This window comes from Triturus cristatus, chromosome 2_1 (assembly GCF_964204655.1).
Source record: "Triturus cristatus chromosome 2_1, aTriCri1.1, whole genome shotgun sequence".
Lineage (NCBI taxonomy): Eukaryota > Metazoa > Chordata > Amphibia > Caudata > Salamandridae > Triturus > Triturus cristatus.
Genome location: NC_140581.1, coordinates 49,568,306 through 49,594,112, shown reverse-complemented (window position 1 = coordinate 49,594,112; position 25,807 = coordinate 49,568,306). Strand labels below are relative to the sequence as shown.

Genomic DNA, 25,807 nt, shown 5'->3' with positions numbered 1-25,807 from the left:
CTGATGTTGCTGCACCAAGGATATTGTGCTGGATAACTTCAGCACAATATCCTTGGTGCAGCAACATTAACTGTTGCATGGCTAAACACTTATAAGGTACAAGGTTTAGCCATGCAACAGCTGATGTTGCTGCACCAAGGATATTTTGCTGCAAAACTGAATACTTATAAGGTCCCAATAGCGAGGCCTATTGGCTATGCCAATGCTTGTTTAGGACTTGAGCCCTGTGTAAGACCATCAAACCTGCATTCACGATTAGGTTTAGGGTGTATTTCTCTCCGCAGAAATCGCTCACTTGTGGTTATAGATTATTTATTGATGAGCAGGCGCTGCATTTAATGGAATTTCCCCTTGAAAGTTTGGTAAAGTACTAACTTAGAAAACGCAGGGGCGATGGAGCAGCCCTTCATTTGTGCACTCGCACATCTGGCCCAAGGGGGACATGATAGCTTGCATTATGGTGAGAAAGCGCGTTAGCTGAATGGGCTTTATTCTGCAGCGAGAACATAAACATTGTGTTACGAGGCCCTGAGTGATAGAGTGGGTTGCTCTTGAAGCGGAATATACCGCAGCAGCAAATTGCTGCAAATGTTAACAAGCATTGGCAAAGCCAATAAGTTTCGCCTATGCGAAATCTGTTGGCTTCATCAAACTTTTTTTACGTGGTGCAACATGGCTTCAAGTAGAAAAGGAAAAAAAACTAGTATGACGCGGCCAGCATTGACCGCATCATAGCACTTCTTATTTTTTTGTTTAAGCCATGTTGCACAGCAGCTCAACTGTGCAACATGTAAAAAAAGTTGAAAAAAGCCACGGATATTGCGCAGGTGCAACCTACTGGCTTTGTCCCTGCTTGTTCATGGTAAGCTGTTTTAAATTTAATGGGATGAAAAAGCCGAAAAAGACAGTGTAAAAGAAAAATTAGATTTGCAGCAGGGTAGAGTCAACCTTTCATCATTCTCATGTTCACAATTACTTGCAATGAAAACTATCACACATAAAACAAATAAAATACCAGACAGAAGCAACAAAAAGCAAACAAGCAAATGCAATTAAGCAGCCCATGTATTCATGATAGACCCTTTGTAACTTTTGTAACTAGTGATGCACATTAAAACATGGGGGCATATTAACAAGGGCTTTATCTCCGCTTTTTTGGCTTTAAAAGCCAAAGAAGCAGAGATAAAAATATCGCCCTATCAGCAACAGGTTGCTAACATGCAAAATCGCATGTTAGCACCCTTTTTCACTACGCTTCCCTTTTGCATCTCTAATTAGATGTGGGCGTTCCAGAGCAAAATAATAGGAGAAATGTCGCTAAGCGACATTTCTCCTATTATCAAGCTTCACGCTAACCCTGTTAGAGACAAAAAAAGCAGCGCTAACCATGGTTAATGCTGCTTTTTTACGTCTGCTAATTTTCAGACTTAGCCATGTAATCCAATGGGAGGTGGATTACATGGCTAAGTCCACCATGGGCTCTCAACAAGGATATCCCTATCATTATAGTTTTATCGCTGCATTACCAGCAATAACCTCCCAAAAGGCCTCTTCCTAGAGTAGAATAGTGAGTGAAAAAAGATAGGTTAGAATGCCACACAGTGCGATTGCCAGTGGTTTTTACTATTTGCAACCATTCCTCCCATCAACTTTTATGTGTTTACCTGGCTGTTCCCTAGAGCATGATGCATCAGGTTTGGGTTAAACTATTGACCTAACTTTGTTACTTTCGCCTTCACTTGCTTGACAATGGGATGCCATGGTCAAAGATTAGCACTTCTGAAGAGACCTCTATTTACTGTCCTTCCAAACTGCTGTCATCCTGATGAGGGTAAAACTTGAAGGTACATAAAAAAACACTAAATACTATTCATAGACCACCTTCCTAATTAGTACCCATTGTTTGCTACTTTGGAACTACTGCTTTTGCCAAATGTGAGCCATCTGTGAAGCATATTTGTATTTCTGATTTATTCCATGAAGATTTCATTTGTTGTCAGAATTTTGCAGGTGAGCACAGTGACCCTCAGAGTGGTTATTTCCTTTTCAACTTACCATTTAACAACGTTTTTGTCCAACTTATTCCCCTTCTTGAAAGGAATTCCAACGTAGTCTTGTCTCTCTATCTTGGTCATACATAGGTCAGTTTTGATGGGCCTTTAGGTTAAGAATGTTGATCAATGTGCATACTTCTGATCACTTTATGGACATTCTTGTCTACTTTCTTGCTTGATAATGATGTTATCAAAGATGAATTACTCATGTTGGCTATGATAAGTTGGTATTTCCCAGGGAGGCATCTAATGTAAACATCTACAGCTGGAAATTCATTTTGTAGGACTTTATTGATTTCCTGTCCCTCACAGTCACAACTAAGAGGATTTCTTTAAGGTATGTCAAGATGTGTCTTCCCATGGATGGCAACACACGCTCTATGACCATAGTAAATTACAGAGCCTACCTACTCAAAGAGCTTTGTCATCAGTAAACATTTGTCATGCCTAGGTGTGCTTTGCTGCTGTATTGCCTTTTAGATAGTAGAAACGTTGGTCTCTAGGATCTTAGTTTCTTTTAACTTTCCCATCTTCCTCACTTATTTGTAAGCTGCCAGGATCATTTCCATCTCAATATTCTGGGATGACATTAAATCCATCTAATTGCCAGGTAGATCTAATAGAATTTTCAACCAAGTTGCCTGAAAGAGTCAGGCATCAGATGTATTTAAAGGAAGCAACATATATCTGTGCTGTATTCGTTTTGTTGTTTAACAGGCACTGAGAAAATGTTCTCATGGCTCCTGGGGTTAGAATGGCCATATTTCTCACCTTAGACCTTATTTATTTCAGTTCAGGCCAGGATCGAAGTACGCGTTTCAACAAACGTCGCAGGATGTTTGTTGAAACGCGTACTTCGATCCTCGCAGCCGTACCCAAACAACCGGGTGAATTAGAAAAGTACTATCTTGCTCGGATAGGACGGCTCGTATAAAGGATGTTTTGGCAATCTAACAAATAATCCATTAGTGCATCCCCATATAGGAGATCGTATCATCCCTAAAGTGCAACCAAACAGACTTGGGATTTCTCTTATGTTTACAAACGTCTCAAAATGTCTAAATAATGAACATGACCTCATATATGCAGTGAGACTCCATCAGACTGAATCAAGATAAAGTTACACGCCATTTGTAGGCTTCGTCTTAGCCTCTAAATCACCTGTCAGCAATTTTTATTGGGACAGAGATGGATTCTTGTTAAAGTTATTCTGTGGAGGATTTTAATTTTGTCAGTCCTGAAGAAGGTGGCCTTTATCATTATACACCACCGAAATGCGTCGACGCATAGATTGTTGGTGGAATTTGTTGCGGAACAGAACCCCAAGCAATTAGGGTGCATTGTCACCAGACTGTCTCTGTTTACTGTAATCACAAATCCACACATCCAAGACATAACTCTGGTGTCTGTCATTGTTCCTCCCATTACACAATTATATGTATGTCCTATTGTCCTTTTTAATTTGTTCTGAAAGTTATACTCTATAACTGTGTGTGTCTTTTGATACAACGTACATATATATTTTTATCTTATTGTCACGAGTGAGGTTTGACTCTTAGCCTTCTGTAATATTGCCAGATTATATCAGTAGACGTCAAATTGTATTGATTGTAAGGACTTGGATAAGAAGGTCCTGGAATCCGAGGTACAAGGAACACTGAGAGGATGTATGGCCAACATAGCCTTCGCTTTATACTGCAAGACATAGAAATCTGCAGCACAGACTGGTTTTGGTGCGCAATGAGCGACAGATAATCCCAAATTGTTTTATTTTTGAGATTTTGAAAGTCACTCTCTAAACCCCCATCCAAGACACAGCCACAATGTGAGTAGAGAAGCCCCGTGTCCAAACCCCAAACTCCTTGTATGCTATAAACGTGCCCAGACAGTATACCCCACTGTATCAATGACATTACCTTGATGGGCGACTACATTTTTATAACTACATGGTCAAATAAAAAAACTGGTGAGATTATCACTGCAGAATGTACTACTACTACATTAATTAAGTTAGTGGAAATACATTTAAGGCAGGATAAAGATCCTTTAATAAGGATCAGGGGCAAACTAATATTATGTATTGAAATAAGAAAAGGATAAGAGTCTTAATTTGGTTCCATGAAGGTAAAACGTGTTTTTCCTCTTGATCCTTAGATTTTAGAAGTACCTGCCAGTAGCCTTTTATAAGGTTGAAGGCGGGTTATACAAATAGCATCCCCTAGTCTTTTGATTAATGCATCTATTCGAGGTAATGGATAAGCATAACATTTAGAGATGATGTGAACTGCTCTGAAGTCAATAGAGAAGCAAATACTTCCATCCAGTTTGGGGACCAGTACAATGGGGGAACACAAATTACTAGCAGATGGTCCGATCACTCCCATTTTTAGCATCGGTTCTATCTCAGTTTGGATGGTATTTTTCCTGGCAGCAGAGATTTTGTATGGTCTTTCTTTCACTACTACACCTTCTTTAATGGGAATGGAGTGTACTGACAGGTGTGTTCTGCCAGGCAAATCTGAGAATACCTGGGAGAAAGGTTCTAACTCATGTGGGAGTTCATTCTTCTATGTATTAGATAGCCCCAGGTCCAGACAGAGTCCCCTTAGATCTTTTTAAAGGCAATTCTGCATTTTGGGCCCCAATTTTGGCTAATTGTTTTAAAGCTTTTATTAAAGGGGCCACAATTCTGTTTTGAAAAGAAGCAGTGATTGTCCCCATTTTAAAGAAGAGGGACAGGCAGTCACCTTGCTGTTATCATCTGATTTCCCTCTTAGATAGCTACCTCATAATTTAGGGCAGAACTATTACCACTAGTATAGAGGACTGACTGGTGGAACATTAGGCTCTATCTAAAGTGCAGCTTGGGTTGCTTCCCAGAGTGGACAGAGTGGAACAATGTCTGAACCTTCAGTTGGTCACAAACAAGTATGTCAAAGCAAGAAGAAGGCCCATTCACCTAGCATTTATGGACTTCTCCTCTGCCTTTGACTTGGTCAACATGTCCAGTTTGTGGGGCATTATGGGTATAATGGGTATAGATCAAGCTATAATTGGTTTATTACAGAGGATGCATCGGAACTGTCTGAACTTTCACCTGCTATCAAATCCTCATGGGGGTCAGGCAAGGGTGCGTGATGGCCCCTTTATTATTTTAATCTATATTAATGATCTGGAGCTGCACCTGAGTAAAGCCGGAAAGGATATGCGAATGGTGAAATCTAGTGCCCTCCCTGTTTTACTTGTCACTGATGCCGCAGTTTCAATTTTTATAACCGCTAATTGGTTCCAAGGACTTTCAGATGCTTTGAGCAGTTTTATGGGGGATTTTGATCTAAGAGTTAATCAAAGCAAATCATTTGTTTTGCGTATTGGCCCTAAAGACACTAAATCAAGATCATTTATCTTGGGAGGGTCTGAAATTTGTAGGGTAAAAACTTGTAAATAACCCGGTATCTCCATAGACCACTCTCTGCCAGAGTTTGGCTGTATATGAGTGCATGTCCTTTGCTGAGGGTCGAGAACACATTTTTACGTCGAATTTTGGTAATGCCTCAATCGGCTTCTCTGTTTATGTGCCATTCTGAGGTTGGTTTACCTCCCTTAAAGGACAGGAGAAACTGGGGTAAACTAGGTCCCTCTCTTTTAAAAAGATATATTGGAAGATTGTCTTCATCAGAATCCCACCCAGGCGATCCTGTGGATTAATTTTTATTAAGGAGGGGTTCTTTAAGGACTTAAGTTCCCCAGAGCTATTTTCTAATCCATCAAACTTTAGGCTGGATGTAGGGGCCCAATTGAAAGCAGCATTCAGAGAAAGGTGGGGCCTTCTTCACCAGGCACATTTAGATAAACTGGGAAATAGAACTAATTACAACTCAATAAAAAAATTGCTGGAATGTGAATTATATATAACATCAATGGTGACTTAAAATGTTAGATTTTGTATGACTAGGTGTCGTATTTTATAAAACTAGGTTTCGTTTTAACACCTTACAAGTACAAGTGGCCTTTCCCAGGGATGTTGACTAGAACAGCATTAGGCCAAGTTGCCCTTGTGATAATACTTCTAAACAAAGCACCCTGGGCTAGATGTATCAAACAGTTTTGCCCATTCTGTGTATATGGGAAAATGTGTTCATACATCTGACCCAATGTACTTTATTCTTTTTTGCCACTTCTGCTTCCTTCCTGGAAGCGTTTTCTGACCCTAATTCTTCACTGCTCTAAGATCACATTGAGAGACATTTACCTTATGCAAAAACTGGCTTATTTGGAACTCTGTGTTGCATTGGTCAATTCTATGAGTTGGACGCTGAGAATCAGAAATAGATATGGGTCTGTGTAATGCATTGATGATTATGTTTGCCTTCTTCTGTACAGGGGCATGGGTTTTATTTCATCGTTTTATTGTTTCTTTAAAAGTTTGATTTCTGTTGTTATATGTTTTAGCTTGTGTTGTATAGCCTTCTGTAAGCCAAATAAAGCTTATTTGACTGCTTGACAGATAGTGACTCGCATACAGAAAGATTATCCAATGTGCTACGGGATGGGCCTATGAGGATCGTGGCATGGACTCCTTTTGTAGTGGAGCCTAACCATTTTTTAAAAGGTTAGTATGATGTATGTGTTCTCTACTTTGGAACATTCGCAATTTATAAGTGACTTTTCCAATTCTTTGTATGATTTTATAGGGTAAACACAAGGAGATGATGGACGAAGCAGAGATCTGGGTTAAATCCATCATCATTCTTTAGCTCACTTTGCCACCTCAGTTTCTGGGTAATACCCTTCATCAGCCAGGCTAGCTTGGTCTGAACTGAGGTGGCGAAGTGAGCTAAAGAATGATGATGGATTCAACCCAGATCTGTGACTGGGGCTGAGTATCTGAAAAGTTTCAGTGCTTCGTCCATCATCTCCTGGTTTTTGCTTTGTTTCCCATAAGTTGGCAGGCTATGCAAAGACATGGGCGCCAAGCTCACTTTGCCACTGGTTTCAAGCTAGCCTGGCTGATGAAGGCTGTTACCCAGAAACCGGTCCCAGGATGCTTGTTTCCGGTGCAGGGAAGACCTGGCTTGGCAGTTCGGGCTGGACGGTTCCCATGAGGCACAGGGTCAAGACTGATTTGCATATAGCTGGGTCTGAACTGAGGTGATGAAGTGAGCTAAAGAATGATGATGGACTCAACCCAGATCCGTGACTGCCGGTGAGTGTCTGAAAAGTTTCAGCGCTCCATCCATCATCTCCTTGTGTTTGCTTTAATTTTATAGGGTCCCTGCCATTCGGCTTTCATTTTATTATCTTAGTTGAGAAGGGAAACCAACACCCAATCACGGACTTGGTACTCCCTCTATTTTTTGCCATTATCATAAAAGTACTTTTGAAGCCTTTGCTTCTTCTTCAGGTTGGTATGGGTAAAGTCACGTAGTTTCCTGATTTGGGCTATTAGCTGGTAAGTGTAGTCTAATAGACTAACTGATTCTTCCTCATCACCCTTTTTTCATACTTCTTTTGAAATCTCTGGGAATATGCATGGTTTGTGCCTGCAAATCAATTCAAAGGATGAGTGTCCCAGACTCCTTTGTTCTTTTCCTCTCAGCACAAACAAAGCTAAGGGTAAGAATTGAGCCCAGTTTTTTTCATCACCTGATAACATCTTCTTCAGTGTGAGTTTGAGATTGCCATTGTATCTCTCGAACTAACCATCATTTTGGAAACAGTAAACTGAAGTCTTAATGTGCCTGATATCTGTTTGCAAATTTGTTTCATTAGTTGAGGCACAAAAACCTCACCCTGGTCTATTAGGATATCTTTGGGAAACCTCATACAAGAAAAACTCTCAACCAAGTGTTGTGCTATTATCTTAGTTTGTTGGTTCTTAAGGGGATGACTTCTGGGTATCAATCGACCATCAACATGACCTACTGGTACCCCTTTGAGGAATTATGTGGGGGCCCAATTATATCCATCCCCGTTCGTTCAAAGGGTGTTCCTATTATAGCTATAGGTTGCAAGGGAAACTTAGGATGACAAAATGGATTTTTACACATTCTCATCAATATTTCTTAATATGTGGACAACAAAAATAGAATAGCTTGGGTGGTATTTTCACAGCCCATATGACACACAAGAAGGCAAGAACGTGCATACAACAACATTTGTCCTCTAATCATTTGAGGTACTAGCAGCTGGGGAGATCCATTTACTTTCCTATATGATATAAAAGTCCCTACTTAATCTGAAAGTGAGGATAAGTGAGGTGTGATTGCGATTCACTTTGTTTTAGGCTCTGCCATGCATGTCATAGATGAGAATCATTTACTTGGGTTATTTTGAAGTTAAGGGCCTTAGTCCAAGGTTCGGGGGTTAATAAGGCATTCTGAGGTTTTCGTGAGCATTTATCAACACTTCTCTGGCTCTCCCTTCCCTGAGACTTCTTTTATTTTTAGGGATATTAGAAGCATGGTTAGAAATTAAGGATTGTCCGTCCCTAGGATTATGTCTATGGGAAGATTCCTAAGCACTTCTACCCCAATATTGTTTTTTTGCCTGTCTATATTGGTTACTAAGACCTGGCTTTCTCAGTACTTTTCAATATCACAATGGACACATTTATTACCCACATGTCTATCCGAGATGATTTGACAAGAGAGTACTAAATTATCTTTAACTACTGACTGCCTACACCCTGAATCTAAGAGGGTGGTCGCCTATCGCTGAATTATTTGGAGATTCATATAATAGCTTGGTTCCATCTTTTGACTAAAAAATATAGGTTGGGGAACATAGATCTCCATTGGTTCTTCTTTAGTTTTCTTGTTTAGGCAAAACCTAGCAATATGCCCCCACTCTCTGCATTTAATACACTGTGGCTTATTGTTGGGAGAAGCATCTGGCTTCGTGAGTTGGGTTTTTGATCCTTCGTCAGACTTTTATGTTTCTTTTTTCGTTCAGACTAGGAAGACTGGTTTGAGTGAGTTTGGACCCTTTCTCATTCTCCACAGGATGGAACATAGGCTGTGCCCTTGAAAAGGTTGACGCCATGTCCACTGCCTGATCCAACGTTATCCCAGAATGCTGGTAAAGACTTTGCTGGTTAATAATATCAATGGGTGGAGCATGTAGATATTGTTCCAGACATATCTTGTTCATAATCTCTTCTTTGCTCGATTCTTTGGGTTTAAGCCATTTGTCAACAGCACCCTTTAATTAAAAGAACAACGTCTTTGGAGTGTCCACTGCAGAGCAGGTAAAATAAAATCAATACCCTGGCAATGAGGCACAGGACAAGTGAGTAAGCGTTCAAAAAAGCTTCCTAGCACTGAGTCTATGAAGGATGGAATTACTCTGAAATGTACTAACCAACCTGGAACCAATTGTTTTAAAAAAGTGCACTACAACTACAACCACAGTATTTGAGAAATTGAAAATGTGGTGCACTAGCGCCCCAAAATAGTGTGGGAGATTAGTGCAAAGTAACAACTGTATCTCAGAAGAAGACCTAGCAACTGGAAGATCAAACATCTCCTGTAAAGATGTTAAATCCACTTCCTTCAGAAACAGTAAGGCTTTCAGTCTGCTCAAGCATCAAAGTTCACATTTTAAATTGCAATCAAAGGCCAAATTGTTGCATCCCTAACTGTTTGGGCAGGTCAAAAAAACACTTGTGCAAAGAAGTACCTAGGAGGAACGTTTGAACCCCAACCCGCCCTTCCTCCCCCAAAAAATCAAAAGCTTGCTAAGGCTGGTGCTGATGTCCTGGGGTGTTTTCACACTCCTTAATGGACATGGACAGTTCAAAGCTTCCCAAAACAAGCTGGTAAACCACCATTTACAAATGGTTTTCTGCTTGTTTTATCTGCACTGTGTCTGCCCTGCACTTGGTCTCTTCACCAGGAGACCATGTGAGGGGAGACAATATTGTGCATCACACAGTGGCACCATGTGAGTTGGCAGGTATGGGTTTGCCAGGTTTCATCCCACAGCAACCTTAATCATTCAACATCAAATAGTTTCCAATCAAAAGCAGTCTGTATTCTGGATGAATAACAGCAGCTGGGGAACCTTTCAGATAATAGGACAAGTTTTCCTTCGACTCATTATATGTGCCATGAAGTGTGACTTCCCTGAAAACTAGAGAATGACCTAAAGTGTTTTTGCAGTCTGTACTGCTGAGAAAAATGTCAGTTGCACCAATCCTACAAAAAGATAAATGAAAGGTAGGATCCATGCCTCATGTACAAATCCCTCCCCTAGTGCTTCATACCTGCTCACCTGATAGTGTTGCAGGCAGTATTGTAAATGAAAAGTTGAAATTGGCAAAGAAAAAAGCCTGTGTATTATTCAATCCGCTGATGATACCTATGCTACAGTAAACTGTAATTTTTCTAACTTTTCTATGTGTGACATAGTGTACAGAACGTCTTTTCTGGGCATGGTGGTCTGTTCTTTCATTAAGGTGTATAGTAAAAGCAAACTAGTGGTCTTTAAGTACTTCAATTGAACACACACCAACCATTGTATAAAATCTGTAAAGCCCAGCCTAGTAGCATAATAGACCTAAGCTGTGACTGCCCATGTTGCAAGAGGGACATGTCACTCTGTATGATGTCAATAGAAGACAACACAATGTTACCCAGAGAATATATTCTAGTGGATAATGTAGTCATACGATTGTTAGCCACCGATGGAGCCTTTTCTAAATTTGCTCTGTCAATTTCACATATTCTCTCACAGCTTCCTGCTATGAAACTTTCCACACTTCATTGTGTATAGCATACAGAAAGAGCTTTTGATGTGGCTTCTTAGGGACTCATGAGCAAAACCTGTAAAACCATGTCATCAGAAAAGAGGAAAAGAGAGAAAAGTGTTGTTTGACCTCAGTCAATGTTGAATGTTTTAGCCAATCTAGGCACAACTTTCCAATGCTGTATGTTGTTACAACTTTTGAGTGTTTTGACTGCATGTAACACAGGTCTGGCCAGTTTTTCTCCTGAACCCTTTTGTGTTGTTAAGAAAATGTACCTGACATCTGTTAGTATCCAATGGCCACACTAACTATCCTTCTGGGCTGTAACGTGAAGAATTTTATGTACCATTTCTAAGCATGCTGTTGAATGTTTTCTCCATGTAGTTTGTGAATTGCACCCAATTCTCAATACATGCAAAGGTGGGAATGTTTGGTGTACCCATATTCTTTAGCTGAGACAGGATGTTTGCTGCACAATTTAATTCAGGAAAATGAGTTGCTGTGGAATAAAGCATGCTCTAAACAAAGCCTCATTCCCCTGAACTTGCGAATCTTCAGTTCTCCATATAGATTTCAAATCAATATTGTCTTTCTGAAAGTCATACCCTTTTGTCGACAACTGGGAAATTAGTTAGGCAGAATAAATCAACTTTGTGTTATTTGGTTAAAGCTTGTAATGGAATTTTGTGTTAGGTGGTGAGAGGAGGCAGGTAACTACTCAGGAGCCCTCAAGCCCACTATACAGAACCAGCCACATAATGTGGTTTGCTTAGATCAACAGACACAAACCTCTTATGTTTGCTACCAGCAAGAGGTTGTAAAAATACAGTTCTAGTACCTTTGCCAGCCAGGACAGGCATAAGTGCCCTGTAAGATGACCCAAACTCCTTCTTGTCCACTATTGTATCCTGCACTAGACTACTGATCTTTGGAATCCAACCAGAAGTTACTACTGCTTCCTTCACTTCACCAGTGGCAGAACATTTCAGTTGGGTGTTGCTCCGAGTGTCTCTGAAGTTGTTCAGTTCCTATAAAGCATCAAACTTTCACTGATATCAAACGCCATTTCCACCGCCATTGTACTGGGACTGTTAAGGTTTGAAACCTCATAGGGAGTCTGACTACCCAAGGATCTTCTAGGCAGATTGTGAAAGGCTCTCTGTTATTTTGGTTATTTGGTGTTGAATTTATAGGGCGCGCAGCTACCCACAAGGGGTCTCCTGACGCCAGTAGATTCATGAAGAACATCAATGAAGTTGTGCGGAGAAGAGCCAGGTTTTTAAGTCCTTGCGGAATTTGATGAGAGATGGTTCCAATTTCAGTGTGGACGGGAGAGAGTTCCATAGTTTGGGGGCAATACAGGAAAAAGAACAGCCGCCCATTCTGGCCAGTTTGAAACGAGGGGTCCTAAAATTGCCCTGAGTGGACGATCTGAGAGTGCGAGAGGGGGAATAGGGTTGAGCAAGGGCCATGAGATAGCCAGGGGCGCGCCCTTGCTTGATTTTATGCAGAAAGCAGAGGGCCTTAAATTTGATTCGGTGAGTGATGCGAAGCCAATGAAGGTCATTGAGAAAAGGGGAGATTGAAGATTTCCACGGAACCTTAGAGAGGAGGCGAGCTGCAGAGTTCTGTACCAGCTGAAGTTTTCGCTGCAGCTCCTGAGTGATGCCAAGATAAAGTACATTGCCATAGTCCAGGCGAGAGGTGACCAAGGCCTGGACCACCTGGCGTCTGGAACCCTCTGGGAGCACCCCTAAGATTTTGCATAGCCAACCTAAGATGGAAAAACAGGTGGCCGCTACCTTCACCACCTGCTGACGCATGGAGAGAGAGTCATCCACTATAAAACCGAGATTGCGGGCATGAGTCACTGGAACAGGTACGGGACCCATTTCAGCCGGCCAATGTAAAGGACCCCAGAGATGTTTTTGCTTACCTAGGATGAGCACTTCAGTTTTGTCTCCGTTTAATTTCAGGAGATTGGTCTGCATCCAATCAGCGACTCGCCCAAGTCCAAGTTTGAGAATGGAAGGAGAATTAGCAGCAGCAGAGGAGAGGGAGAAAATAATCTGGGTATCATCAGCGTATGAATATAAGGAGAGACCAGAGTCTTCAACGATGGAAGCGAGGGGCTTCACATAGAGGTTAAAAAGCAGTGGGCTCAACGAGGACCCCTGCGGGACCCCGTGAGCTGATGAGCGAACCGAGGAAGAGGAACCAGACGAGACCACCTGAAAGGTGCGATGGTCTAAAAACGAGGACAGCCAGTCGAGGGCCGAGCCCGACACCCCTGCAGATCTCAAAACTTTCAGCAGAATGGAATGTGAGACCGTATCGAAAGCGGCGCTTAAATCCAGAAGAATAAGCGCCGTAGTCTGGCCGTGATCGAGATGTAAACGAAGGTTCTCAGTGACCCCCAGCAGAGTGGTCTCAGTGGAAAATTGGGCGCGGAAGCCAGATTGGGAAGGATGTAAAAACCCAGTGGATTCCACGTGTGAAGTAAGGTGCAGGTTGACATGACGCTCAAGGATCTTAGAGAACGTGGGCAGTAAGGAAATAGGCCGAAAGTTGGCAAGAATTTTAGGGTCGGCGCCAGGTTTCTTCAGAAGGGGCACCACCAGAGCCCTTTTCCAATCGTCTGGAACAATGGCCTCCCTCAGAGAAGAGTTAAGAAGTTCTTGGATAATCAGAAGAGCATCAGAAGAAAGTTGGCGAAGAATGTTCGGTGGAACAGGGTCCAAGGGGGAGCCTGAATTGACTTTGGCGAGACAAGCTGACAAAGAGTTAGCATCCAGCAGAGGCCATTTGGAAAGCAATGTGTGCTGAGCTGATGAAGTCAGTGGAACCTGAGTGAAAGGGTTGGACACATGGACGTGGGGGACAGAAGACAATGTGTTATAAATGGCTTCGACTTTAGATAGAAAGAAGTCGGCTATTTCATTGCATTGCGCTTCTCCAAGCACAGGAGGTGCGGGGGCAGTGTTAGAGCCAGCCAAATTCTTGACCATGGCGAATAGGGCTTTAGGTCGATTTATAGCCTTAGCAATTGACTGAGAAACAAAGAGTGCTTTGGCTTTTCGACAGGCTTGATGGTATAGCCTGAGTGCTGCACGATAGATTAATTTGTCATTACTTGAATATGATTTGCGCCAGAGCCTCTCCAGATGTTTGCACTTAGATTTAGCGATTTTTAAGGCATCGGTAAACCACGGGGCGGGGACGAGATGGGGGGTAGGTGGCCTGCGGCGCAATGGGAGGTGGTGATCTGTATTAGATGTAAGCCAATGTGACACTTCCTGAGCCAGAACATTACACTCGAGATTGGTGTCTGGGCAGCTGGCCATCAAAGAAGCATTAAAGGCCAGGATGTCAAGTTTAGACCAGGCTCTAGAGTGAAGAATCTTCTCGGGGGGAGGCGAATACCTGTTGACGTCAACAGGTAGTGTGAAATGGATGGCAAAATGATCGGACCAGTCAAGGGGAAGAGCAGGATAGGTACAGTCAAGCGGAATATTAGAGAGAACAGGGTCGAGTAGGTGCCCAGCCTGATGAGTGGGACCCTTGTTAAGTAGTATTAGATTGATGGCTTCACAGTCGGATAAAAGCGAGCCACTTAATCGATTTAGAGGGTCCTCTAGATGAAGATTTAGGTCTCCTACGATAGTAAAATTGGCTGCCTTCATAACAAAGGGGGCAATGTGATCTGTAAATGAGGTTAACCACTGTGTGGGTTTGTCAGGGGGACGGTAAATGAGTAAACCTGATAAGGTTAGTTGTGGAGAGAGCACTAGCTTGAAAAGTGCAGCTTCGCAATGAGGCACAGGGACAGCGTCCAGGGAGCCAAAATAGATGTCTTTAAAAATAATCGCGATTCCCCCGCCTTTACCAGTCGCTCTGTCTTGCCTGACAATAACATAGCCGGGAGGCAAGGTACGTGCAATGTCAGGACCGGAGATTGCCTGAAGCCAGGTTTCCGTCAAGAACATAGCATCAGGCTGGGTGGAAGATAAAAAAATCAAAGATATGTTCACTGTGCTTAGGCAGGGAACGGCAATTAATACACCAAAACTTGTAGGGAGAGGGACGTAATATATGAGAGAAAAAAGAGGCAGTGGGAACGAAATTGCAGTGGGCGCATCTGAAGGAGGCCGGGTCAGAGCAGTCCAGCGAAGAACAGGAAGAAGAGGCTGTATTTAGGCTATAGAGCTTCGTCGGAGAATAAGATATTGAATAAACAGTGGAGGGACCCACAGGTGCAGAGTTTCGGGGCGCTGGGCGCCTCAGGACGCGGACGGGCGCAGACGGGCTTGCCTTTGGCGCGCCTTCGGCGCGCCGTCGGCGCGCCCGCTGCGCCTGCCCGCTGCGCCGTCGGCGCTGAGTCTGCTTTATGTAGGGGTTGAGGAGGGAGGGGCTAATCCCAGCGCAGGTGCGACCAGACCCTGGAACCCAGCAGCGGCAAGCCCAGCCTCCAGCGCCGTGAACGCAAGGAGTGGGCGAAGCAGCCGAGCAGGGTGAGTGCCAAAAGCAAGTTTAAAATAGAGAGTGCAAGCGCTAACTACAAAGATCAATTTCAATTTGTTTTAAAACCAATTTACATTCAAACGCTCGAACCTCCGGCTTTCCGCCTCAGAGGGATGTCACAACAAATCTAGTGCGAGCGGGGAAGAGAACAGGTTTAAGTAGGTCAATTGGGCGGGGCAATCCCAGCGCAGGTGCGACCAGACCCTGGAACCCAGCAGCGGCAAGCCCAGCCTCCAGCGCCGTGAACGCGAGGAGTGGGCGAAGCAGCCGAGCAGGGTGAGTGCCAAAAGCAAGTTTAAAATAGAGAGTGCAAGCGCTAATTACAAAGATCAATTTCAATTTGTTTTAAAACCAATTTACTTTCAAACGCTCGAACCTCCGGCTTTCCGCCTCAGAGGGATGTCACAACAAATCTAGTGCAAGCGGGGAAGAGAACAGTACTGTACCCCATGCAGGTGGTAGATCCAACTGCAACCTGAACCCTACACTCTAAGTCTTAAAGACTGCTTTAAGTCATGGTTTCTCCTCTTCACAACTGTGTTTCCCTCAGGATTGTATGGGGAAAAGTAATGCACAATTACATCCAATGTTCCCATGGTTTCTTTGCAAGCCCATAAGGCAAAAGCTAGACCTCGGTCTGAATAGAATGCAGCTACTGCATATGTGCTGATAAAGACCTGTAAGTACTTTATAATAGTTTGAGCGTCAGCCAATCTCTGTGGCCGTACCCGTAGGAATCAAGAGCAGAAATCCACTGCTAACATGGTGTATTTATAAGAGCCTTGCAAGGGTCACTAATAGTCCAAATAAACACAAGCCAGAGGCTTTTATGTGAATAATAGAGGTGTATGTGGTGGACGAGCTATGGTGGAAACTTTTACCTGCTGGCAAATGTCATATTTAAGGACATAGTCTTTAGCCTGTTTGTAAAGTCTTGGACACCAATAGCATTTCTGCCATAATGAAATTGTAGCTGCCACCCCTTTGTATGTTTCATCTGGGAGCCCATCTTAGTGTAGAGCTGGGCACCGTCCTTCTCAGGAGGTTAACAGGATTCAGCTGGGCTGGAATTCCAGCACGGGGAACCTCCACAGTGTCAGTGAGATGTTCTTCCCCCCAAACAAAGGAGTGATGTTGTATACATGTTGTCATGTTGATGCCCCAGTCAGGCTGTCATTATTTATTCTACCCTTGCAGAGCTGTCGCCGAGCAGACAATAACAACCATCAACATTTTATAGAGCGAGCTTAGCCCTCATGCAGAATGTTCAGGGCTCTGATAATGTCCCTAGAAGAAATGTATATGTAACAAAGTAATTTCAGAGAATATGATCCCTTATAGGCATGCAAGCAAATGTGTGTCAGCATTCAAGAAAGATGTCAACTTTAAACGTGAATCATGGTCACATAATGGTCTGTGGTTTGAGCCAGTGATGGAAACTGTAGATCAGAAGTTAAAGACACTGTAACATGATTTTCTGAAGGGAATAGCGAGGATACTGCATAGATGAGTGGTGCTACTCTCAGACCACTTTCTTTATTTAGAAATTCACTGAATTTTTCAATTTGTCAACGGTGTGTTTTAAAAAGTTAATTGTAAGCCCATGTTCAACATACATTGTAAGTCTCAATCAGTGTAACAAGTCTCTCATTCATTTCTTTAATACTGTGCAATGCTCTGCCTAACAGAAGGCCACTCTTCGCGTGTCTTCGAGAGGAAGAAAGACCCTGATGGTCTGTACGTGGCTCCAGCTGACCGCCTCTGGACAACCGCACGGGATGGGGTGGTGAGGCTGCGCATGGAAGAGATGGGACCAGCCTCTGAACCACCAGTCACCACTGTCCAAATGTTTCAGGACACTGTCCAGTCTTATGGCAACCATCCAGCAATGGCGGTGAAGAGAGATGGCCGCTGGAAGACCACCACATACCTGCAGTACCACCAGCAGTGCCGGGCAGCGGCCAAGAGCTTCCTGAAGGTCAGTGCAAACTATGACATTTAAAGATCAGTGTGGACACATGGTAAATGAAGCTAGGAATCCATACCTCAGATATCTTCCATTTGCTATTGATCAACAGGTGGCTGTATCTGCCTTTAACATGTAGCACTGTGACCATTGTTCCCTGTAGCATGCGCGCGCCAGTTTCGTAGAGCTCAGGGGCAGGGGCAGCGGATTTCCATTGCCAGACAGAAATGCAAAATGCATGTGAAAGGCAGAGCCTTCCTCTTGCAGGCTCGTGTTTTGTCACTGAGGACGACTCGGAGCAGGCAGCTGGTACACATGCTGCTTGTTGTCTTACTGCTGAGTGGGTGTCCTGCCTGGATTGTGCAGCAGCGTCTAGGAGATGATTCAGGAATGGATGGATAGCTGTCAGTGGCACTGACAAAACTTAATATAAGGTGTCTGTTGTTAAGCGCTGGTAAAAAAAAATATCCAGAGTTATCCGTATGTAAAATTGAGCAAGTAGGCCCAGGTATCTTTGATGGCAGAAACAGATGTTAATCTAGTGGCTGAATTGTACATCATGAAACTAAAAAACCCCTGCTTAGCCAAATGTTGTGATTCTAGGCAAATACATTACTTCAATGAAAATCCTTTTTGTTCGTTCTCCCATCTTAGAGAACCTTTGAATTCTTGGGTTCAGGATGTACACTGTACAAAACACTTCTACGTTTGATATAGTAGTATATCATGTTGCTCCGTCAATGATGAGAGTCCAGGTCATGTATTGTGAATGCAAGTTACGTGTCTCTCTTCGTTTACCGCATTGTCATCAGGGCTGAGGCATTAATGTTTAAAAATTACCAATCACCATTTTTAATAAATACATTATAAATACACTGACACGCTAAAGTGAAACGCTCCTGCTTACAAAAAATATACTCTTGCTTGAGTCTTGAAGACAATTCCTATTCAAACTTGATATTTGTTGCTCGATGTAGATGTCAAATATGTTCAGAGCTCGGCTCTTGCACATGGTGTGAGTGCCAACCCTTGGCTCAGCTCTCCCTGTTAACTGGTTGCTTTGCCCCCTCCACTCACACCTCGCTCTTCTGTAGGCTGCAGAGAACGGTTCATTTGTGCCCCGCCCCTTCCATGGCACAGACTGCTCCCTCCTCACTCTTGATGCAGCGCCGAAACCTGGGTAACGGGAAAAAGGGGGCGAGACCCGTACCGATATCCTCCCTTCTTCACAGACCAGACATCACACTAACGCTTTCCTATATACAGTCATTGGTGGGGTCCATAACACCAACATTCACACGTCACTTCACACTGGTCTCTACATACAGGAGAGATGAGTGTTTCAAGCGCTCGACATGTAGGGGAATACCTTATAACCTATTGGAAGAAAAAGTTATATTACATATCTATACATTAATATCCTTACACCTACAGATCTCAGTCTTAAACATCAAGGCACTCCTCCCACGTGATCGATGGATCAATTTAGTTGGATTGGTTGATGGTGATTTAGAAGCAGCTAAAACACACTTCAAGATTTTGATCTTATCTCTCTCAATAAATCAAAAAAACACATTTGTTTGTTAATTAATAATCGTTTCTCTTTTTCATCGTAAAAGTAAAGCTCGCATTAGAAAGTTTATATTACATTTCATGTAAATCACAGAACACCATATTTACCTAATCTGTCTATCGGGTGTCCTCTAAGTCATCAAATTGGCTGTCAATTGGTCAATAGCAGATCAGAATTCAAAAGTTCTTCATGCAGCACGCTACAGTCCCAAAGAATTGGCGAGGACCAGAGACATGCAAGCATCTATCAAAGTCCAGAGATTTAAGAAAGTTCACAGTCCATTAGGCAAATGGGCAGCATTCAGGCCGTCAAAGATTCAGGGACGCATTAGTCACCCTAGGCAGTAGCGTCATGTAGCGTCACCGTCGTCTTCGTCGTGTGCCAGCAAAAGGAAAGAACGATGAATGGACGCAGGTACCCTCTCTATTCTACCAACGTTTTTATAATAAAAATAAGGTTAAGATGTTACAATATACAAAATTTGGGCAATTCTGATTGGTCGGTTGAGATCGTCTGGCAGAGTCTTTGGAAACGTGGTACAGTTCAAAGATGACATCATAAAGTCAGTCCGTTCTAGTTCTTTGTCAAGAGTCCTTTGTTTCACAATTTGGCTGCGATCCCACCGTGGCCTTGCTCTGGAACACTAAGGCACAGGTCATGACGAGGCCACAGGAACAATTTGTCGCACTGGCGCACTTCGCTCCAAACCTCGTGGAACAGTGGCCACTTCATCGAGTCGTGTCCGCGGCCATATTGGTTTTTAGGCCCAAATGATAACTTAAGTGAAACAAACACAAAAGAGTAATTAATACATAGAAATAATGAATAAAATGTTAACCCCTTACTAATCCCTCTATGTGGTTGTATTTATCTAGCGTATAGCGACATTTAAAGCATTTATATTCACCCTTTTGGTCCACATCTCGAGCAACAATACAAAACCTTACAAAAGCCACATATATCATGCAATATTCTATTTACTACATATACTACTATTAGTATGCGTACGGATTTTAATAATACCGATTATTTAGCCATGCAAAATGCAAATCCCACGTATATTTCATATATTAATAAGGTTGATTAATAGACATGCAAATTCATTTAGTTATATTATAATTAATAGATTATGTAACTAGTATATTCATGCAGAATAGGGGGGGTATACACCATTTTGTACTACCTGCTCCACCAATTGTGATGCATCAAGTGTTTTGCCAGCGAAAGAAGAAATCATACCTGTCACAGTGGCTTTCAGTGGGATGAAAAAACATAGGGAGACTCCAAAAGTGGAGTGGCAAACAGAAGTGTAACTGTTACTAAGGTTTGTTGAAAGTGTAGTGTAATCTCCGTTACGTGTAAAAACTGCATTTCAATTTATTTTCACCCTAATTTTCTATCTCTTTCACATGCTTTCGCATATAATCACAGTTACAATTCTACCATTGATCCGTGTGTCCTGAAGAGGGGCCAACAATTGGATGCACAGTATTCTGAACAACCTTTGACCCTCTGACATGCATTGTGTGAATCGTATTCAGCCTTAACTACCGAGCTCTGCATTGTGGCCCATTATAAAGGACCATCTACAACCTGAGCTTGAACAGGTGCAAAAATCTGAGCATATAAAAAAATATCAGAGCTTAAAAAATGCTGGCTTACTGTGCCACAGCTGACATATAGTAACCAGGCTGGTCTACTTTCCATGAGGGGACACTGCATGAGTGTGTATGTAACAAGTACAAGAATAAATCATGTTTATGAGATAGGGCAGACTGAGTTAAAAGTCACATAATTAACACTGTATATTTGTAATTGGGTGCTAGTGATGGAGCAAGGTTTCGTAGAAAAGAAACTTGCTAGGAAGCAATCTGCTCGTTTAACTTACTAACAAAGTTATTAATCATGTTTCGTGAATAAATAATACACACCACATGAACATGCGGGTTAGTGAAGCTTCGTATGTGTGTACAAACGCTGATAACAACGAAGAAGGACTAACACTGTTTTAAACGGGGAAAACTGTTGTGCGCATGCGTCAACTGCATCCACGCAGTATGACAAACGAATGCTTGGAGGGAAATGCTGGCGCCTGAGCAGAAGATACTAAAATGGAGTCTTGAAGACTCTTGTGCATGGCATCTGCTTATTTGAACTAAACAGAGTGGTTTTTACTAATGCCAATGCGGGAAAAGAGATTGAGGGGGTGGTAAACAGTGCTAACACTTTATTTCAGAAAGTGACATCTGTCTTTTGACTTTTATCACTGGTGCACATTTGGGCTTCTTTTGCATAGCCGAATTGAATGGAGTGATGCAAAGTCTGAGCATGCCCACTGAGTGAAGCCATGAAGGCCATGACTGTATAGTTGAAAGGGAGCCAAGATCGAGTGCTACAAATGTGGGAACGGATGGTGAAAAATTCAACGATGAAGCCTTGTATTCAAGATGTTATTATATTGTTTCAAAGTGAAATGTGAAGAGTATGATAATCAAATTTATGAATACAAATTAAGGGGATGGCTTTGCGAACAATAGTTGAACTGAATTTAATATCATGTAAGCATGGTGTGATGGAGCTTCCCCCTTGCCTGAGCAATCATATTTCGTATTTTTACGATATTGAATCTTTAGTGGGTGGACCATGGAAAACGAAAGGTATATTTAAGACAGCTTTAGTTATTTAGACAGAGCTGAGATCTGAGAATGCTGTTGCTGGGAGAGATGGTATGAGATGCTGATGAAGAGCCGATTGCAGAACCTGAAGCAGAACGTTCTATCCTAATTAATTGGGTTAGATCAGAAGATTGCGGCAGAATCTCGAGGAGGAAGAGAGTGTCAGAGAGGGGTGCGGCGCAACAGTCAGTATTCTAGAGAGGTCAACTATCCTGTCCTGATTCCTGTCCTGAAGCCTTTGTCTCCTGACCTATCCCTGGGGACCATTACCAGCCCTTTGGCCAGGGGATTGGTCTTTCACACCATCCTTGGTAAATATAAATATAATTTCTCGTTATTTGCAAATGTTCATTTCTCTCTGTCCTCTCCCTTTCTGAGCATTGATCATTGTATAAGTCCGAGGTGAATATTTTCTTTGATTTAATGAATTACATTTTCTCTCCTATGAATGTTGGTGACTGTGCTGTATTTTGGAGTTGTTCACATGCATTAATTTTAAATAAAGGTTTAAACCTTCCTGAGTCTGGTTATTTACTTTAAATAAGGAACAGTTAGAGTTATGTCAATTATCACCATCAACTAGTTCATCAAATGGTCCATCGACCAGAGGAAAGAACTTCCTGATCAGTGAAAGGTTAGTTAGGAGTATTCAATAACTAATCCTGAATATTGCAAAAATATATAAAACTTTGACAAACCAGCAGTTTACTCAATTGTGTGTTTATGAGCCCAGGTGAGTATATGGTAGTGGAGTATCTGTTGTTGCTGAACCGCTGGATCAGTTATCTGGTAGCAGAGTTATGGTTATTATTGACTAGTTTGGGGATAAATATTGATTATTGATTATTGATTTATGTTTAACAAAAGAGTTAGTGTCTTGTTTTATGTTGTCTAGAAGCGTAGGTACAGAGGTTGCCTGGGTATTCCTGGGAATGGAATAGTGGGTGATGATAGAAGCCATACTGCAGGAGGTTACTCGTTTGTTGTCGTAACACTGAGAAGCTACAGAGGGCTGGCAGTGTTGTAGTAGGGATTATATTGTGTAAAAGTAGAGTGCGAATGATATCAAAAGGGTTCGCTGGTGAAACTTTGGTCTCATTTTCCAATACGGGTGACACTGGAGAAGTAACAGGTTCTCCTGAGCTTGAATGAAGGGTAAACAGGGGTTTTACTCTAAGTGAAAGAATTCTGGAATAAGTTGTAATCTATCCTGATTTAGTGCAACAGACAAAGTAGCAAATGTTTTTACGTTATTACTAATGAAGTTTTATTTTGAGAAAAGTTAAAGAAATACGTTTTTGTATTTACCTTGTGAAGGGAGGGTCAGTCGCAGGAGTTATACTGATGTTCCAAACAGCCACACTGGGATTGGTTGGAACAGCAGGCATGAGAAAGAAGCAGATTGTAAAGGGAGGGTCAGTAGTGAGGAGGTAATACTGACATCACAAAAGGCCGCGCTGGCAGTGGTCAGACCACGAGCACGAGTCTGAGTCTGATTGGTTGATAGATAGAAGCTGTGCTAGGATTGGTTGGGAAAAAAATTGTATGCCGAGTCCTGATTTAACTGCGGGTGTGAGCCGTGCTGACATTGGACGGGACGTAGGTAATAGAGTTCGAAGGTATACGGAAGACTCTTTTCTATATCGTCCGTCTGAAATGTTTGGAAGATGAAATTCATTCGGGGCCTCCGGTTTGTGACTGTTGGCAAGCAGGCCACTGGGTTGTGGGAGCAAAGCTCCTAGGGTTAAGGTCAGGCAAAATGGGGAAACAAAGTAGTACAAAAGGTGCACCCTCAGCAGCACTTGGGCGGCCAGGTGCAGAGGGCTGTTTCGACGTCGGGCGCCCTGTTGTTTTCTATGGAAAACCTCTGGTTTGCAAAAGCTCTGCAGGCAGGGAGATGAAGGGCTTCTGGGTACGGCCACCACTTAGAGAGGTAAGTTGGGAAGTTTAGGGCTGGTTAGGCACCGTCAGTTTGGGCACACAAGACCGTGGCGCGTCGGGTGCAGGGGTGCCTTTTGGGGTCGGACCTTTTTACCAACTCCTGGTCACGGTTAGGGGGGCCTTCTGGATTTGGGCTGCAGGCATAGGTTGGAGGCATGAGGCAGGTCAGGGGTCGCTGGATCTCGAGTCAGGATCGCCTGGGTGACCACCTCGTGGTGTTTTTCCACTCAAGCTCGGGCCGGGTTTGGCGGGTGCAGAGTGGGCTGGATTCGCAGTGTCCGACCGGAGCCAGAAGCTGCAGTTTGAACAAGTCCGATGTTCACAGGAGATTCAGTATTTGAAGTGAAGGCAGGCAGGTCCTCCGGGGTTTTTGAAGTTGCTGGCTGCAAGACACACCGGGATTTTGCAGGAGCAGGTGCGAGGGGATACAGGCCTGTAGGGCTGGGGCCAACTCATTGGGCGTCGTCCTCTTGTTAGCTCTTCACGACTCTTCAGTCCTTCTTCGTATCTTCTTTTCTTGTTGTTTCTGGATCTGAGGAAGCAAGGTTCAGGGTGCCCCCTAAATACTAAATATAGGGGCGTTACAATTAGGTAAAGGGCAGAGACCAATGGGTCCCTTCCCTGGGGTGGGTACACCCCCTATGTAGTGTAGTTCCTATTTGCCTAATAAGCTCTGCGCATTGGAATAATATACCCAATAGATTTAGCATAGGACTGAGGTCAGTATGCCCCTATTGAGTACATTAAACTTAATTACTTTTTGCCAGCTAACTCAGAGGCTACTAGAAACTCCTCGTAAACAAGAAGGGAGTCGTTTCTGGCAACCGCATAAACATGACAACTTTGTTTCCCTTTAGAATTGGAACACTCTCAGAATCGTGATACAACAGATAAAAGTTTCACTCAGTTAATCGTGCATGCTTAGTTTCTTCAGAGTTACACAGAAAGAAAAGGATGTATTGAACAGTCTTGTTTCTCGTGTAAGAGATATGAGCTGTTACAATCATAAGACAGTATGCAAGATATATTATGAAGAACTTGAGCAGTAGAAAGAAATAATACTGAGCTAGCATTATCTTTTAGCTATGACACATATATTCATACATAAATAACATAAGCTAAAAATGCGAGTACTCATAAGATGCTTCTATAACTAGTTCTACCCCAGTGTACCTAACCTAAGTGTAGTACAATGTAGGAAGTATGCTATAGTCTGGTATGCCAAGTCTGGTATGCCAAGAGTCCCTCTAGGTTCTAGTCAGCTCCATACCTCGAGAATGAGTGAGGTGGGAATCTCTTTCCGGGTCTCGAACTCTAACACCCCGTGAAGGGAGTCAGAACACTGGAAGCTGGATTCTCTGCGAGCAGGGATGACAGCGTCTCTTATCAGTGCTTTAGGCCCGGTCACGGGCTCCTCCTACTTGCTTGGGCACGGGAAGTTATGTTTATACCTGGTAGGTGCCTTGGAATGTTAGCATTGATGTAAAGTCGGGCAGAGGAAGACGTCCGGAAGGAACCCTTAAGCAATAGCGGTACATGCATAATAAATGAGTTCTTGGAGAAATCAATAATCCTGTGCTAGGGGAACTCCCAAGAGCTTAAGAGTCTGGTTTCTAAGAACTCGTTGTGACATTGGGGTGGACGGATGTAGGTGACTATGCCTGTATTTGGATAGCATGGCTAATGCCTAAATAAGGACTAGGATCTTGTGCCTATGTAAGAGCAATGTGAATTGTGCCTATATAAGGACATGTTTCAGGAAAACCTATATACGGACACCTAAAGCGGGATACAACACCCATTCCACTTTCGAATGAACGATAATACTAAATGCTAAACATGAAATGCTAAACATTAAACTGAGTACCACATGTTGCTAAAAAAACTATTGTAAAAGCATACTAAAAGAAGTTTGTTTAAAAACTTTTGCTAAACATGTAATGCAAAGGTACTGTACATTTTAAAGCAGATTTTCATTATAAGCATATATTGGAAATAAATGCAATATGAATAAATAGAAATATATACATATGACAAAATGGTTGACAAATATTCAAAAACCAAAGCCATTTCATAACCTGGTACTAAATGAAATTGTGGTAAATAAGGTGACAATGTGTCCCTGGAAGTTATCAAAGAAGTCTGTTTTATATGAATAGTTCTACTGTAAGCAGATTGAATTGCCATGTATTTCCAAAATGTGAAAAATCTATTTTGGGAAGAGTTCCAAGTTTTGTACTGTTTTGAAAATATGGAGGCCAAATTCATTGCTTCCCCGATACACTGTGAGCCGAATCAAAGTTAGTGTATGGGTCTGGTGAAAACATG

At 42.6% G+C, this 25,807-nt stretch overlaps 1 protein-coding gene across 2 annotated transcripts in view; it reads left to right on the top strand.

Moving 5' to 3' along the window:
* Window positions 1-25,807, top strand: part of LOC146863704 (long-chain-fatty-acid--CoA ligase ACSBG2-like) — a 466,937-nt gene that overhangs the window by 3,746 nt on the left and 437,384 nt on the right. Inside the window, exon 2 of one of the 2 annotated variants that reach the window (XM_085627844.1) lies at window positions 17,013-17,302. The exons of the other annotated variant lie outside the window; for it this stretch is intronic. Coding sequence (XP_085483970.1) covers window positions 17,013-17,302 — 290 coding nt within the window. The remainder of the gene's footprint in view (window positions 1-17,012; window positions 17,303-25,807) is intronic. 2 annotated transcript variants of the gene reach the window in all.